This window comes from Anastrepha ludens, chromosome X, assembly GCF_028408465.1.
Source record: "Anastrepha ludens isolate Willacy chromosome X, idAnaLude1.1, whole genome shotgun sequence".
NCBI classification, from domain to species: Eukaryota; Metazoa; Arthropoda; class Insecta; order Diptera; family Tephritidae; genus Anastrepha; species Anastrepha ludens.
Window position 1 is genome coordinate 93160323 of NC_071503.1, and position 17372 is coordinate 93177694.

General features: G+C 39.8%; 3 protein-coding genes across 3 annotated transcripts; 2 read left to right on the forward strand and 1 right to left on the reverse strand.

Moving 5' to 3' along the window:
* Positions 1 to 2929: 2929 nt before the first annotated feature.
* Positions 2930 to 4992, forward strand: LOC128870364 (uncharacterized). The gene is made up of 2 exons (XM_054112978.1): positions 2930 to 4753; positions 4987 to 4992. Exons 1-2 carry the CDS (start codon positions 2930 to 2932, stop codon positions 4990 to 4992), a joined length of 1830 nt encoding a protein of 609 aa, XP_053968953.1.
* A 566-nt stretch (positions 4993 to 5558) lies between these two features.
* Positions 5559 to 6293, forward strand: LOC128870365 (uncharacterized). Its single transcript, XM_054112979.1, has one exon. It carries the CDS (start codon positions 5559 to 5561, stop codon positions 6291 to 6293), a length of 735 nt encoding a protein of 244 aa, XP_053968954.1.
* Positions 6294 to 15562: 9269 nt separating this feature from the next.
* Positions 15563 to 16926, reverse strand: LOC128870366 (uncharacterized). Its single transcript, XM_054112980.1, has 4 exons — positions 16920 to 16926; positions 16738 to 16840; positions 16300 to 16487; positions 15563 to 16222 (listed from the first exon to the last, which is right to left on the reverse strand). Exons 1-4 carry the CDS (start codon positions 16924 to 16926, stop codon positions 16065 to 16067), a joined length of 456 nt encoding a protein of 151 aa, XP_053968955.1. The 3' UTR covers positions 15563 to 16064.
* Positions 16927 to 17372: the final 446 nt, after the last annotated feature.

The following is a 17372-nucleotide window of genomic DNA, read 5'->3' on the forward strand; positions in this document are numbered from 1 at the left end:
CAATCCCGTTATCTGAACACGACGCAGCTCAAACTCCAAAAAATTTTGTTCATACCCTCTACGAATAGTTTTCTTTGAAATAAGTGAAAAGAAATAACTGAGAGTTTTAAGATAAACACGTTAAATTATTTTAGTACTTTATAACAGTGGGTGAACGCAGACTTTTTCTACCATGTGTATATGCAAAAAGTATTGCTATAACTATTTTGCGTGCACGCATTAACTTTTGCTGTGTGTGTGTGTGCTGCCGCTGTTCAGTTGCTTCGTGTTTTATTTTTCTTTGCATTGTTATCGCATCGTCGACCCGGTTGGAAAAAAAAGAGAGTTAAGCAAAACAAACAAGGGAAAAAGGTATAGTGTGATTGGGAAAAATCATTATAATTAAATAGTGGAAAGAGAATTACATTATCTGACAAAAGTCAGAAGCTGCGCTAAATTGCGAGCTGTAGAAAATTATCTGACAAAAGTCAGAAGCTACGCTAAAGTGCGGGCTTCACATACACATTGTTGAGTTCAATCTAATATTAGTTAAAATACTTTAATGTTTTTCAACTTTTGTTATTTGTTATAATTTTCTGTGAATTAAGTAGGTTTTGTTTGTAAAGAAATGTGTATAAATACGGAACATTTTGTAAAATAAATGAGAGAAAAATTGTTACTATTCAATTGAAGCAGCAAATTTCACTATTGTTTTGGGCAATTGTTGGATTAAGGACTCTCCCCGCAACATTAAGGATACAAGGACACAAGATTCTTCCCGCATTATTTTCTTCCTGCAACATTATCAATTTCTACCTACAACATTATTGGTTCTTCCTACAACATTATTGGTTCTTCCCGCAACAGTTTTGTAGCTGCATACAGGATTCTCCCCGCAACATTTTTGGTCCTTCGAGCCGGATATAGTCACTCCGCTTGCCTTTTGCATGTACGCATTCGCTTGTGTACATACATACGCGTAGCAAAAGGCGCAACGAATATTAAGAAAATTATTTTTGTGCATTAAATCGTGTGTACGTTTGTGCAGCCGTTCCTGCATTTAACATCGCCAAAATTCTAAAAACCCGTCGTTTGCTTTTCTGTCACATTAAAAATGTCGAATTCTACTAAAACGCGCGATTCCGCTCTCAATGCGGTATATGGCAAAAAGTATTGATGAGGCATTCACTATGGATGCAGAGAATATTGCAAGCTACCTTCAGTTATTGAGTGAACAGTGGGTTCGTTTTAACGTTGCTCAAGACGCTGTAGAAATTACGTGTGGTGCCGATGTTATTGAAATTGAACAAAATTTGCGTATCCAAGCCGAAACTTGGTACTCTACAGCTTCAGCTAACTTTAGCCGCGTGAAAAATTGTCGTACTAAATCGCAAGATAGCTCCACAAAGGCATCTGTGTCCACGGTTATACGTTTACCGAAAATGGAGTTGCCCACATTCTCCGGTGACTCTACAGAATGGATTGGTTTTTTCGACGCGTTTTCTTCGTTAGTTGATAGTAACTCTACTTTATCAGATGGACAAAAGTTCCACTATCTCCGAAGCTGCTTGAAAGGTGACGCGCTGAAAATTATTAGTGGTTTTAAAATATGTGACGCAAATTACGTTGAAGCTTGGGGTCTATTAACATCGCGGTATAAGGTTATTCGTGTAATTGTGGAATCTCATCTTCGCGCGTTGGCTGAAATTAAAAGGGCTACGCATGACAATGCTGACGCAATCAAAGGTGTAATTGATGCGTTCCAACGGCATATTCGCGAGCTTAAAGCGTTGGGTCGTCCGATTGATTTTTGGGATGATTGGTTGGTACATGAGGTCGTCAGTAAGTTGGCATTCGAAACGCGTAAGCAGTGGGAGTTATCGCTCGTTAGTGATGATCCTCCATCTTTTGAGCAACTAATAACATTTTTAGAGATAAGATGCCGATCGTTGTCGATGTTTTCGTCGTCAACAACATCAGTACCAATTAAGGTTAAAACTGCATCAGCAAGCAAGTCGACAAATGTGTTCCACGCGGTATCAAAACAAAGTAACGTGTGTGCATATTGTAGTGGTCCTCATAAAATTTACAGTTGTGAAAAATTTCGTGAATGGGACTTGTCTACAAAATCACAGTTCGTGAAGTAAGGTCGCATATGCTTCAACTGCTTAAGTTCAGGTCACTATAAAGACCGTTGGAACAGTGCTTCCACTTGCCGCATGTGTAAACAACGTCATCACACTCTGCTGCACGGTGCTTTGCAGTCAACGACCGTTACCGCAGTGAACAATTACATCGGCAACGCGACGCATTCGTTATGCGCTGCTGACTCCACATCAAAGGTAAGCGCAAAAACTTTTGAACTTCCAGCAAGCGTCGACGTTCCACGCGTTTATTCATGCTTGAACTCGAGCTCCAATCCACCCATAGCTGTAGAAAGAGTTGTGCTGTTATCCACCGCATTAGTGAAGGTACGCGACTGTTCTGGTAATTGGCAGCCCGCACGTGCACTTTTCGATTCTGGATCACATGCTTCCTTTGTAACCGAAGCGTGTGTGCAACGCTTAGGCCTGTCGCGATCAACATCTGAAGTTAGCATTACTGGAATTGGGTCAGCGCAAGGAGGACGAGCTAGAGGTGAAGTATCACTTTCTCTTTCTTCTTTCTCTACAAATCAATGCTTTACTGTCAACACGTTAATTCTGTCTAAAATTACAAGCGACTTGCCAACGCAGACTATAGCTACTTCATCGTGGCCACATATCCGAGGTTTGTTTTTAGCCGATCCCCATTTTATGAAGCCATAAAGGTCGATATATTGATTGGAATGGACGTTATGGATCAACTGATCTGTACAGAACTTCGTAAGGGTCCATCTGGAGCTCCTATGGCTCAACTGACGGTCTTTGGGTGGACTCTGTTTGGAAGCGTGAATGGATCTAAGCCTGATATGCCACGCTTACAGTCGTTACATTGCGATGTTCATTTGGATCGAGCATTGAACAAGTTATGGGAGTTAGAGGAAGCTCCGCAAAAAACGTACCTTACGCATGAGGAGCGTTACTGTGAAGACCATTTTGAAACAACGCATCGAAGGGAACCTAAAGGACGGTTTGTCGTCGAGTTGCCGCTGAAGCCCGATGTAGCTCTGGGAGAGTCGCGAAACTTTGCTATCCGGAATTTGTTACGACTTGAAAGAAGACTCGCTTGTGACTCCGATCTTCGTTTATGCTACAATGAATTCATGAATGAACTCATTGATATGAAACATATGCAGGTCACGTCAGAGACTATGAATCCAACGTATTATATGCCTCATCATCCTGTTTTAAAGGAAAGTAGTACCACGACCAAATTGATGGTTGTATTTAACGCGTCCGCAAAATCGACTTCCGGAAATTCGCTGAATGACGCATTATTTATAGGACCTCAATTGCAAGAAGATTTATACTCCATCTTACTTCGTTTTAGAACACACCGCTATGCTGTAACAGCAGATGTCGCCAAAATGTATCGTCAAATCTGCGTATCCTTAAAACACGCCGATTTGCAACGCATCGTATGGCGTAGCCACCCATCCCTGCCTATCCAAGATTTTCGCATGGTTCGCGTAACGTACGGAGTGGCAGCTGCATCTCATCTAGCTGTCCGATCACTTCAACAGACGGCTAGAGATTCGTCGAATGGTTGTGCTATGGCTGTTAGTGTTATTCTCATGGATTTTTACATGGATGATCTACTTACTGGTGCATCTAGTAAAGAACTTCGATTGTTGCAGCAAAATATTTCCGAAATATTGAGGGAAGGGGGGCTTGAACTTCGTAAGTGGGCATCGAACTGCGCTGAACTAATGATCGCAAGCATTTCTAATGCATCTACGAACATATCACATTATATTGTCGACGATAAGGATGTTCACGCTTTAGGTCTTATCTGGAACACAGAAGGAGACTATCTCACGTTTGCTATTAACTTGAGGGAACCGCCAGTTAAGTTGACCAAGCGCATGTTTCTATCAGATGCAAGTACGCTCTTCGATCCTCTGGGCCTACTTGCTCCCGCTACTATAAATTCAAAAATTTGGTTTCAAGACATATGGCGCACTAAGGTAGGTTGGGATGATATCATTCCTGAGTCTATCGCAACGAAGTGGTTGGAGCATCGCATAGAACTCAAGCAATTGGCACATTTGAAGGTGAACCGTTGGTTTGGTACTGAAGTAGCTGGGTCATTTACGCAATTGCACGTATTCGCAGACGCGTCCGAGCGCGCTTACGCCGCCGTTTTGTATGCACGAACAACACAAAGCGACGGAAGCATTATTGTGTCATTAATTTCGTCGAAAACCAAGGTAGCTCCGCTTAAGCCGACAACGTTGCCACGTCTTGAATTATGCGCCGCTCATCTTGCTGCTAAACTAGTGCGAAGCGTGCTGCACTGCTGGTCTGATCTCCGTTATCCGCTTTTCGCTTGGACTGACTCTACTATAACATTGGCATGGTTACAAGGTCACCCCAGCAGATGGGTGACATTTATAGCCAACCGCGTCGCTGATATTCAAGAAGTTTTGCCTCCCGAATGTTGGAACCACGTTCGTTCTGAACAGAATCCTGCAGATTGTGCTTCAAGAGATATAACTCCCTCCGAATTATTACGTCATCAATTGTGGTGGGCTGGTCCTATTTTCCTGAAAAGCACTGAACAATTGTGGAAGCAGAAAAAATCTAAAGAGCACACTACAGAGCTGGGCATACGAAAGAGTATTCGTGCCCATGTGATTAATTCTACAGATTATTGGTCCGTGATGACAAAATACTCATCGTATTCTAAGCTGCGTCGAGTTATTTCCTATGTTTTACGTTTTTTGACTAACATTCGGGCTAACAGACGGCTTAATGTTATAAAGCGTTTTGGTACACCGAGCTGCCAAGAGTTATTTGAAGCTGAACTTCGCCTAATAAGGTATACGCAACGGTTTTATTTTTCTAATGAAACTTCTCTTTGCAGCGCTAAAAGACCAATCCCACTTCGCAGTAGTCTTTTGCGTCTGCAGCCCTTTCTGGATGGGACTTGTGTTCTACGTGTTGGAGGAAGAATAAAAAATGATGAAGTCGCTCCAGATGTTAGGCATCCCATTATCTTGCCTAAGAATTGTCCGCTTGCTAAGTTAATAATCTGCGAAATACACAAGGTTGCACGCTGGGTCCCGCATTATGCAAACTGTCTTGCAACGTCGTTATTGGGTTATCGGCGCTCGTAGCTTGATCCGTAATATATACCATAAGTGCGTGAAATGCACTTATTTGAACCGCAATCTTACCACACAAGTCATGGGTGATCTACCTGTCATTCGCACAACCTACGCCCGTTGTTTTACTCACACTGCTGTTGACTTCGCTGGACCTTACCTCTACAAATTCACCCAAGGAAGAGGAGCTAAGGCTACCAAAGGCTACATCTGTTCGTTCATTTGTATGTACACTGGTGCGATGCATCTCGAATTTGTTGGTGACCTTTCAACACCAGCTTTCCTAAATGCGTTTAAAAGGTTCACAAATCGTCGAGGTTTTTGTAAGGTCATGACATCAGATAACGGTACAAATTTCGTTGGAGCCGAGAAGGAGTTGCGCATTGCATTTCAACAGTGCATGGCTGATATTAAACTTCGCTCTTTCTTTGCGGACTCAAATATCGAATGGCGATTTAATCCACCGGCTGCACCCCATATGGGAGGTTACTGGGAGACCGGAGTCAAACGTGTTAAGTATCATTTAAAACGCGTATTAGGAGAAGTTCCACTATCATACGAAGAGTTCAACACACTTTTGACTGAAAAAGAAGCTTGCGTAAACTCTCGCCCACTCTGTGACAACTCTGAAGCTGTTGGTGACTTAGAAGTTTTAACTCCCGGACATTTCATAGTCGGTGAACCGCTTAAGTCAATACCGGAACCTGAGGGTCAAGGGTTTCGTGGAAATCTTCGACAGCGATGGCAAGCAATTTCTGCCATGAGACAACATTTCTGGCGTCGTTGGAGAGACGAGTACCTCGTGAGCTTACAACGTCGCACTAAATGGTTTCGTTCTTCACGCAACATTGAAAAAGGGGATGTGGTTGCTGTATTCAACGAGCCTAATCCTCCGACGAAGTGGACGATTGCACGAGTGATCAAATGCCATCATGGTACCGATGGACGCGTAAGAGTAGTTACGTTGAAAACACCGCATGGCGAATTGGTTCGCCCTATAGTCAAACTTTGCCTTTTGCCAACGAAAGGAGATTTATTTCATGAAGAAACTAATAACTTAACGTAATAGGACTATGAATAAGTTCGTGCGGTTTTTTTCGAAATTTGAAACTTTATTGACGTAAAATGGTTACAAATTTAATATTCAAAATATTGTCCATCGCTTACTACTACTTTTTCCCATCTTTCTGGCAATTCACGGATTCCCTTTGTGAAAAATTCGGTCGGTTTTGCCGCAATCCACGAATCGATCCATTTTTTGACTTCATCGTAATTACGGAAGTGCTGGTCAGCCAGGCCATGTTGCATCGATCGGTAGAGATAGTAATCGGATGGCGCAAGGTCTGGACTATACGGCGGGTGGGGTAGGACATCCCATTTGAGCGTTTCTAAGTATGTTTTGACCACTTGTGCAACATGTGGCCGAGCATTGTCATGTTGCAAAATAACTTTGTCGTGTCTATCGGCGTATTGCGGCCGTTTTTCTCGCAGTGCTCGGCTCAAACGCATCAATTGTCGTCGGTAGACATCCCCCGTAATCGTTTCATTCGGTTTCAGTAGCTCATAATACACAACACCCAGCTGGTCCCACCAGATACACAGCATAACCTTCAGGCCATGAATATTCTGCGCCGACGTCGATGTTGAAGCATGGCCAGGGTATCCATACGTTGCCCGACGTTTTGAATTGTCGTAATGGACCCACTTTTCATCGCCAGTCACAATTCGATGCAAAAAACCCTTTCTTTTGTGCCGTTGAAGCAGTTGTTCGCATGCCATAAAACGGCGTTCAACGTCTCTTGGCTTCAATTCATACGGCACCCAATGGCCTACCTTTCGGATCATTCCCATGGCTTTTAAACGTTTGGAAATGGTTGATTGATCAACTCCCAAAGTTTTTGCAACCTCTTCTTGCGTTTGAGCCGGATCTTGATCGAGCAATTCCTCCAATTCGGTATCCATGAACTTTGGCGGCGCACCCTCGCGTTCTTCGTCTTCCAAGCCAAAATCACCACTTTTAAAGCGTGCAAACCACTTCTGGCACGTTCGCTCAGATAGAGCATGCTCACCATAAACTTCCACCAAGATACGATGACTTTCGGCTGCTTTTTTCTTCATATTAAAATAATGAAGAAGAATTCCCCGCAAAAACACATTATTTGGCACGAAATTCGACATTTTCAAGTGTGGTAAAAATATTGTTGTTTACGCTTCAAATAAAAAACTTATACTGACGTTTGTGCCTTACGACAGTAGCTCTCCAATGAATGTTTGGAAATGTGGATCGATGGAATAATAATCAAGTTACGCCATCTGTTGTAAAACCGCACGAACTTATAAATAGACCTATTAAATGTTTTTCAAGGCTTTTCATTTTCCTTTTAATATTTTATTTTGAACTTATTCAAGGGCGGCGGTACGTTGAGTTCAATTTAATATTAGTTAAAATACATACTTAAATGTTTTTCAACTTTTGTTATTTGTTATAATTTTCTGTGAATTAAGTAGGTTTTGTTTGTAAAGAAATGTGTATAAATACGGAACATTTTGTAAAATAAATGAGAGAAAAATTGTAACTATTCAATTGAAGCAGCAAATTTCACTATTGTTTTGGGCAATTGTTGGATTAAGGACTCTCCCCGCAACGGATTTATAGCCGCATACAAGATTCTTCCCGCATTATTTTCTTCCTGCAACATTATCAATTTCAACCTACAACATTATTGGTTCTTCCTGCAACGTTATTGGTCCTTCCCGCATCAATTTCTTCCTGCAACATTATTGGTTCTTCCCGCAACAGTTTTGTAGCTGCATACAGGATTCTCCCCGCAACACACATAAACTGTATGTAAATTGTAGTTAGTTGGCAAATGCCAAAAGCATTAAGGTGCTGATAACATACATAGTATTATTTATTGAAAAAAAATATATCGGCACCAATGTGTATTGCGTACCCACGTAGGGCGCGCATACATAAGTTACATTTTGTAGTCATTGGCGGGATGATCAAAACAAAGTTATTTCTTTTTTAAAGTAAAAAAAATAAGAAATGTCAATTTGTTTACTTTTCAGGCAGGCACACAGAATGACAGAGCTAACTATAAAGCCGTTTCTTTGCGAAGCAATAGAAAAATCATCGTTGCGTATTGAATGGAAAAAATGGCTTCGAGCGTTTGAAATTTATTTAGAATCTGAAGATATCGTTTCAGTAAGGCAAAAAAAAAACAAACTTTTACATTTGGCAGGTACGCAAGTACAATCCGTAGCTTACTCTTTGCCAGGTGCGATCGAAGCATATAATGAGACAGCTAAGAACGATGTCTATCAAGTTTTAGTTGATGAACTAAATTCTTATTTTTCTCCAAAGCAAAATTCTATTTTCGAAAGACATTTGTTTAGAACTAATATATATGCCGCACCGAAGGTGAAACTTTTGCAAAATTTGTTTTAAAATTACGTCAGTAGATAAATAAATGTTCTTTTGGCACTACAAAACATGAAATTGAAGAAATCTGCCTTAAAGATAAAATGATTGATGCATGGGCATCAAAAGAGCTCAAAAAGAAACTTCTTGAAAAAGAAGTCATTGCGGCGTGTCAAGTAGATGAACAAATAAATCAACAATCAGAAACCATGAAATCTGACACAGATGGAATTAGTTCAGTTAACAAAGTTAAATACCAGGCACGGGCTTCGTTTGCTCAAGGTAGTGAATGTGGTAGATGTGGTCAAAATAGCCATACTGATAATAGCTCGTTGTGCCCAGCTAAACTAATAAAATGTAATAAATGTGGTCGCATAGGGCATTTAGCACGGAAATGCAGGACAAATTTAAAACGACATTCTACCCAATCTAACTTTAAAAACTCAAAACGTAAATATAATAATATTCGGTTGGTTACTGATGACGGTTCCGACGCAGATAAACCTAAACTCGAAAGTCACTGTTTTAACATATTAAGCGACGATGAAGAAGAGACAATACAAGTGAAAATTGGGGGTCATTCGATCTCCGTAATAATTGATTCTGGGTCTCGGTTTAATCTGGTAAGTCAAACTGACTGGTTGCATTTACAAAAAGCAAAAGCTACGCTTTTCAACGTTCGCTCAAATACTCATAACCAATTCAGGAGCTACGCCTCGGACCAATTGCTTAAGGTAATGGGCGTTTTTGAGGCTCCTATATCTGTTGATAACAATCCCGGGATGATTGCCTCATTCTTCGTTATTGAAAATGGGAAACAATCACTGCTTGGCCGTGAGACGGCAATTATACTGAACGTGTTACGACTTGGTTCCAACATAAACAATATTGAGCCTTTGAAACCATTTCCGAAATGGTAAGAAGTTGTAATCAAACTTTCTATTAACCCAGAGATAAAACCTGTACAACAGCCAATGAGACGTATTCCGGTAGCTTTGGAAGAAAAAGTGTTAGCCAAACTTGATGAAGCGCTAAGCCTAGACGTAATCGAACCGGTGATAGGTCACAGCCCCTGGATATCTCCGATGGTATTAGCTTTTAAAGAAAACGGCGACATTAGACTATGTTTGGACATGCGTTTGGCAAACAGAGCAATTTTACGCGAAAATTATCCGCTTCCCACCTTCGAATCGTTTATGACGAAATTGAGAAACGCCAAATTTTTCTCTCGGTTGGATCTTAAAGACGCTTATCACCAACTCGAGCTTCATGAAACCAGTAGAGAAATTACAACATTTATTACGCCTCGAGGACTTTTTCGCTATAAACGATTAATGTTTGGAATTAATTCAGCGCCAGAAATCTTCCAAAGAAGGCTAGAACAGCTATTATCACCTTGTTCAAACGTTATGAACTATATAGACGACGTCATTATTTTCGGTAGTGATGAGAAGGAACATGACAAAAATGTTAATAAGTCTGCGAAATTTTCAAAGCAAACAACGTTCTGCTAAACCATCAGAAATGTATTTGGAAAACAAACAAATTAAAATTCCTTGGTCACATTTTATCCGACAAGGGAATTGAAGTAGACTCAGAGAAGATAACGACGATAACCACATTTCGTGACCCGGTCACTAAGGAAGAAGTTCGGAGTTTTCTAGGCCTTGTTACATATGTAGGCAAGTTCATCCCGGATTTAGCCAGTCGCACCGAGCCGCTGAGACGTCTTCTCATCAAAGAAAACAAGTTTGTGTGGGACATGGTCGAGAAGAAGGCGTTTGAGGATCTTAAACTGAGGTTGGCGGAAGTCACTAAGTTGTACTTTGATCCAAACAAAAAGGCACGTTTGATCGCTGATGCTAGTAAAGTGGCATTAGGAGCTGTACTGGTCCAATTGGAAGAAGAAACGAAGCCAAACATTATATCATTTCCTAGTAGGAGCTTATCAAAAGTAGAGCAGCGATACTCCCAAACAGAGAAAGAGAGTCTAGCCTTGGTGTGGAGAGTTGAAAAATTCTACTTCTACCTAGCAGGCCTCGAATTTGAACTAGTCACCGACCACAAACCACTGGAAGCAATATTTAAGCCCACATCAAAACCACCAGCCCGGATCGAGAGGTGGCTTCTGCGTTTGCAAGCATACAAATTTAAAGTAATTTATAAAACTGGAAAAGAAAACATATCGGACGTTTTATCCCGGCTTTGTCAACCAGCAGAAGCGCAATGTTTTGACTTAGAGGGAGAACACAACATCTTGCGAGTCATTGAAAATTCTATTCCTGTGTCCATGTCTATCTCAGAAACGGCAGAGGAAAGCACGCGCGATGAAGAAAATATCGACGCAATGTCATGTATGGATAATAGTTCTTGGGAAGCAGCATCTTCAAATAAGTTGTATCCGTTTAGATTTGAGCTTTCAACTGTAGGCCAGATTCTTTTGAGGGGGACACGCATTATTATTCCGGTCACATTGCGTCAGAAAGTTCTTGAATTGGCACATGAAGGTCACGCGGGGGAGTCTGTTATGAAACGTCGGTTACGATCAAAGGTATGGTGGCCACTAATAGATCGCGAGGTAGAAAAGTTTGTAAAGAATTGCCGTGATTGCGTTTTAGTATCAAGAGATTTAAAGCCAGCCCCAATGAGTAGAACTCGATTTCCTACAGGACCATGGATTTGTGTAGCCACAGACCTTTTGGGCCCCTTACCGAACAGTGAATATATACTTGTCTTAATAGATTACTACTCCAGATATATGGAGATTAAATTTCTGCGGTCGATATCTTCGTCGATCATTATCGACTCAATGAAAGAAATTTTCAGTAGACTTGGGTTTCCTAAATATTTACGAACCGACAATGGAAGGCATACATAAGCATGGAATTTCAGCAGTATTGTAAGACGTGTGGCATCCAACAAATCAAAACGCCTCCATATTGGCCACAGGCAAATGGCGAGGTGGAAAATATTGAAAAAAATTGTTAAGCGACTGAAAATAGCCCACCTAAATAAAGAAAATTATAAAGAAGCAATACAAAATTTCATGCTTATGTACAATGTGACACCTCATGGCAGTACAGGTACTTCTCCATCTGAATTAATGTTCGGCCGGGTAATCCGTGATAAAATACCAAGTATCCAGGATTTAATGGGAGAGGTTTCGGATTCGGTAGAGAGAGACAGAGATTGCGTGAGTAAACAGAAAGGGAAAGAAACTGCTGATAGGAAGAGAGGGGCTAAAGAAAAAGATATAGAAGTTGGAAACAAAGTTTACTTGAAAAATGTCGTGTTTCCACACAAACTTACTCCTAATTTCGACACCACAGAATATGAGGTTATAGAAAGGAAGGGAAACGTAGTAGAGTTGTTTGGTGGAGGTCGAACACTGATGAGAAATATAGCACACTTAAAGAAAATACCACCAATTCCACCCACCACGGGGACCCAGTCTCACAGTTCTTCATTAGCTCCCGAAGCACCTGTTTCGGTGGCCGCTCCTCCGGATTCTATTTATTCCACAGGTACACAAAACTCTGAACAATCTGATCCCCTTGGGTTTAACGGAACTACTTCTTCGGGCCAAAGGTAAAAGCTCAAGCTGGTGAACAAAGGAGGGATGTGGCAACCCTGTTCGAGCAGAACTGGACAGTTGAGTTGACATATGATTTGTGAAATGTAGCTTACAAAGTGTGGAAATAAAAGTTAAATTTATATACTCAAAAGCGTGTTTTATTTGGCTGGTATTACAATACTAAAAAAAGTTAATAGTAACATTTGCACCTTCTCATTCCATTAACATTCTCTGGTTTTACAGAGCACCAGACAGAAGACATATATGATATGTATATAATTGTGGATGATTTGGAAAAAAATCAAACATATAGGTCATATTAAAAAGCTACCTAAAATTCTTTGCTTCTAATCACCAACGAGTTCTTATCGACTGCTGCTAAATTTACATAATTCAGTCCCTTACTGTTAACTTTTGGTGAAAAATGTGTCTGTGGTGATTAGTCTTCGCGAGACGAGTACCACTCGAACTTCCATACGTTCCTGTCATTAAGACTTCTCCATACATTAACGTTCTCTGTACAGCAGATGAGCTTAAGAGTGGACATTGTTAATATAAATCCGAACTTGTGAACTTATATTGCGTTGGCAACTAAGTAATTGCGGATTTTTTTAGAAAATCAAAGATAATGTTTCCATAGAACTAAATAACTTTATTCTATAATGTGTTGCCCATTTTGATCAATGACGTTTTGCTATTTTTCAGGCAGCATCAAATCCCCACCTTCATAAAACTTCTGGTTTTTATTAATATAGCATAAAACTGAATCAGGTACGATTTGACATCATCATCATTATTGAAATGCTTACCATTCAAGGAGTTTTGTAAAGATCGAAACAAAAAGTAACCCGACGGTGAGAGATCAAGACTATATGGTGGGTGTGGCAAAACATCCCAACCACGCTCCAATAATTTTTGCCGAGTGGCCAAAGATGTGTGTGGCCTTGCATTGTCATGATGGAATACAATACCTTTTTGATTTGTCAATTTGGACCGCTTTTCTTCAATTTTGTTAGTTGTTCAATGTAGACATCAGAATTGATCGTTCGGTTGGGTGGTAAGACTTCAAAGTAGACAATTCCTTTGTAATCCCACCAAACTGATAGCAAAACCTTCGTTTGATGAATATCAGCTTTTGATGTTGTTTGAGTTGGTTCACCTGCCCTGCTCCACGATCTTTTCGGCTTGATATTGTTGTAAACAACCCATTTTTCATCGCCAGTTATCAGTCGTTTTAAAAATGGATCATTTTCATTACGTTTCTTTAGCAAATCGCACCTGTTAATGCGTTGCGTTAAATGCGTTTCTTTCAGTTCGTGAAGAACTCATGTATCGAGTTTTTGAGCATAGCAAAGTTGTTTGAAGTGATTTTCAATGCATGTATGTGATACATGAAGCTTCTCTGCAATCTCACGTGATGTACTGTGACGATCCGAATTGATTATTGCTTTGATTAGGGCGTCATCAACTTCAACTGGATGACCGGCGCATTTCTCATGTTTGAGTGTAAAATCAACAGAACGATATTTGGCAAACCAATTTTGACACTGCCGTTCTTTTAAGGCTTCGACCCATAAACAGTATATAACTTTTTATGAGCTTACGATGCGGTTTTCCCTTTGCGGAAATAAAAAACCAAAATGTGACGAAAATGTTGATTTGGATTTTCCATTTTTCAACGAACGCCAGACGAAAACTACGCAACCGAAAAAGTTTTTTTTTACTGATTGACAGCTGAATTGCCGACTATCAAATAACAAAATGTTTTTTACATTTGTACTACGTTTGCAAACCTAAAAATTCAACTGAAGCCATGTATGAGTGAAATCCGCATTTACTTAGTTGTCAACCCAATATTTGCGAATAGCGTCACGCTCGCGTTGCCTTCACGTTTATATTGATTTCGTACAGAAAATTGTTTATTAAAATTTCTAGATCGTTTACAAATTTTTTGTTTTTGCATAAATTCGTACGGTTACTTGTTTACAACTTTGAATTATTTTGCGTGCCTGAAGAGAGGACTCTTTCCTCGAGCGCCTGTCAGGGTCAGTTTCGATGGCGGCATCCTTCAAGTGCCACAGTGCCGAAACCAATCGAGTTATGGTCGGTAGTGGTGAGGACTAGGACTCCTACAGTGTGGTCTAAGAATATTGTGTAAAAGACAATAATTGGGTATTCACGCTCATGAGGCTGGCTCCTTGCGTGATGGTGGGGCGATTATTCGCACTTCCTCCCTTGAGACAAAGTGGGTTGAGCTTATAATCATCATCAGAAGAATGTGGTTGTGGTTCAGGGGAGTCGTATTGAGAAAAACTAATGTTGGGGCCAAGACGGGAATAGGAGTGAAAATTGCAGCAATTCCCACTTTTAAGGACAAACAAACTGCTCTTATGATGATATAGATATATTTAAACTAAACTGCTCGAGATATTTAAATTGAAGTCCGAGGGATTTCATGCAGTAATGTGTGCGATAATAATGTACTATATAATATATTAAAGGGAGAATGCAGAATTTCTTTTTTATAGGAGGCCTACCAAGGTAATGAGGGAATTGTGGCGGCGAATAATTCGAACATAATAGTCAACTAAGTGGTATACATGAAAAGGTGTAGCAGCGGGGGTTATTAAATTTGGTCAAGTAGTAAGGGGGTAGTGAATACCCTTTATACCCTTCTTCTGAGTGCGTGAGATTGAATGTGTGTGGGGTGTTGATAGTAAGGCATGATGGTATATCTAAAACTGTTATACGTATGTGCGTACGTTGTATTTTAGCGGCCGCTATGATTCGGAAGTAGACAGATTCGAAACCCGGGCACAAAACGCAAATTTACAGACAAAGTTTTTTCTAATCGTTCTTGGGCTGACAATGGCAAACCTCCGAGTGTATTTTTGACATAAAAAGGCTCCTCGTAAAAAACCTTCTCTCGTCCATATTCGTCGTGAAACTGTTAGTTGCGACTGGCACCTCATACGTCGTACCGTTCGTATCACGTATGTTGCCTGTTTGTGGCAAGCGCCACTTCTGGGGCCATGAGTCGTAAGAATTGCGCTATCGGCGGTTGCTATCTCCAACGGACACTTTCGTGCTTATGTATTATGTTGCTTGTTTTACGCGTCTGAGATGCACCATTAGTAATAAATAAAATCGGCATGAAGATTTTGGCTTTGTTTAGGATTCACTAAGGATGAAAATTTATATGGCCCTAAATTTATCTCCAAGTAAGCTTTCACCTTCTCTCAGTTTGGTAATCATGCAGCATCCTTCCAACACCTATCTGAAAGTGTGGGCTGTCCTTATAACGGACCTAGCGAAGATTTAGTTCATGCTCTCCGTAAATGCCTGATGTATACGGACATAAGGATATTGAGGTATTTGGTATTTAGGCTATGATCAATGCATACATTTCATCAGTTGTACTCTCGAGCATTGTCACGAAAAACTTTTCATAAAAAACGACTCGTTTGAGAGGCATAATAGATCTGTAGATATCTCCTTTTGTACTACAACATCGACCTGAAGAACTTCGAAGCTGGTTTGGTTAAATAAGTAATAATGATATGAGTCTAAATCGCAAATAGTAAATAATATAAAGGTAAGAAAAATCTGTTATTAACTCTTTATGATACCCATTATCATATATGTAATCAGTACTTCTGAATATATAAAATGGTCGATAATATCATTAGACACTAATAGTCAACAACAAACTAAGTGTATCTTATATCTACTTATTGTAAAGAATCGTCCTCACCTCTACATTAATGTTCTTTGCCTTCGTTGGCTGTTAGTTTATGTTGCTTTCAACTAATTGAAAGTAGTTTTTATTGAGTATGCAATCACCTTCGTCGAAACACGTTGCTGTTGGCGTAGCTGAAAGTCGTATGTGATATGATTGCGTATTGGTACCATGATGTGATTGTGAATGCGACAACTGTTAAATAAGTAGGACTTTCGGTGCTGCCGGTGCTAGTTTGCATAGCCGCAGGTTGTTCACCTGAAAATTAAAGCGTAAATCAACACACAAGCACATGCATTTTAATTTCAAAACAAATGCCACAGTTGCTATATTACCAGTGAGTACATGTACTCTAACTGACGCTGGTACCGCACCAGTTGGTGCACAGGTATAGTTGCCAGAATCACGCAACGATGCACGTGTCAACATTAAACGACTAGTTGTACCCACATCCGTTTTCTCTGTTTCTAAACTAATTCCCCCACGCTGAGAATCAAAATCCACAACCGATGAGCCATGATACCTAAACATTAAAACGATAGTGTGAAACGTTTCTAGTATTTCAAAATATGAATGCGTCTAATATATCATAATAAGAAAACCTGAGTTTATTCATTCAATACTATATACAAAGCAAATAGATCTTTTCAAAACTGAGAATGACTAACATTTTTTAATTTGGAAAAATTATTTATTTTATTCTAAGTGGACACAACTGCTTGATATAACAAGGTTTGAATATTTGTTTTAGTATCTACTTTAACCTTTCTTACCAAGAAACTGAAGAAGCATGAATGTTCACCGAACAAGCTAATGCGATTGTACTGTCCCGCTTCACATGAATCTCCGTCGAACCGAGAATTTTCGCACGAGCCGCTAAAAGGTAGATAACCATTAGAAACTGAGCTTTAATTTTCGCAAATTGAATACCGTAAACAATTTTAACTTTTATTACAGCACATTATCTTTTTAGACAACTTAGAAAAGTACTAAAAAATAATATTGAAAGGAATAATGTTTGAAAGGGACATAAAGAGTAATACACCCAACTTTTTTTTATACGGTAGATACGTTCTTTTCTACGGAAAAGACGCAAACAAATTGTCTAAAAAATACTTGCGACATACAGTAAATTTGGGGATATGTTCCACAATTTAAAAAAATCGTGTAAGACTAAAAAATTCTAAACATTTTCCCAAAAAACCGCACAAAAGAAGTAATAGTGAAAACCTTGTTACATAAGTATTTATAAAACAGAAACAATTAATTTGTTTAACATATAAAAAACTAACAAACCCGGCCCGCTTCGCTGGGCACACTAAAATAGAATAGATATGGTTTAGAACAGAAAAGATATGGTTTTCATATTATTTATTTCTTTATTCTTTATTCAAGCGCTTTAGCATAA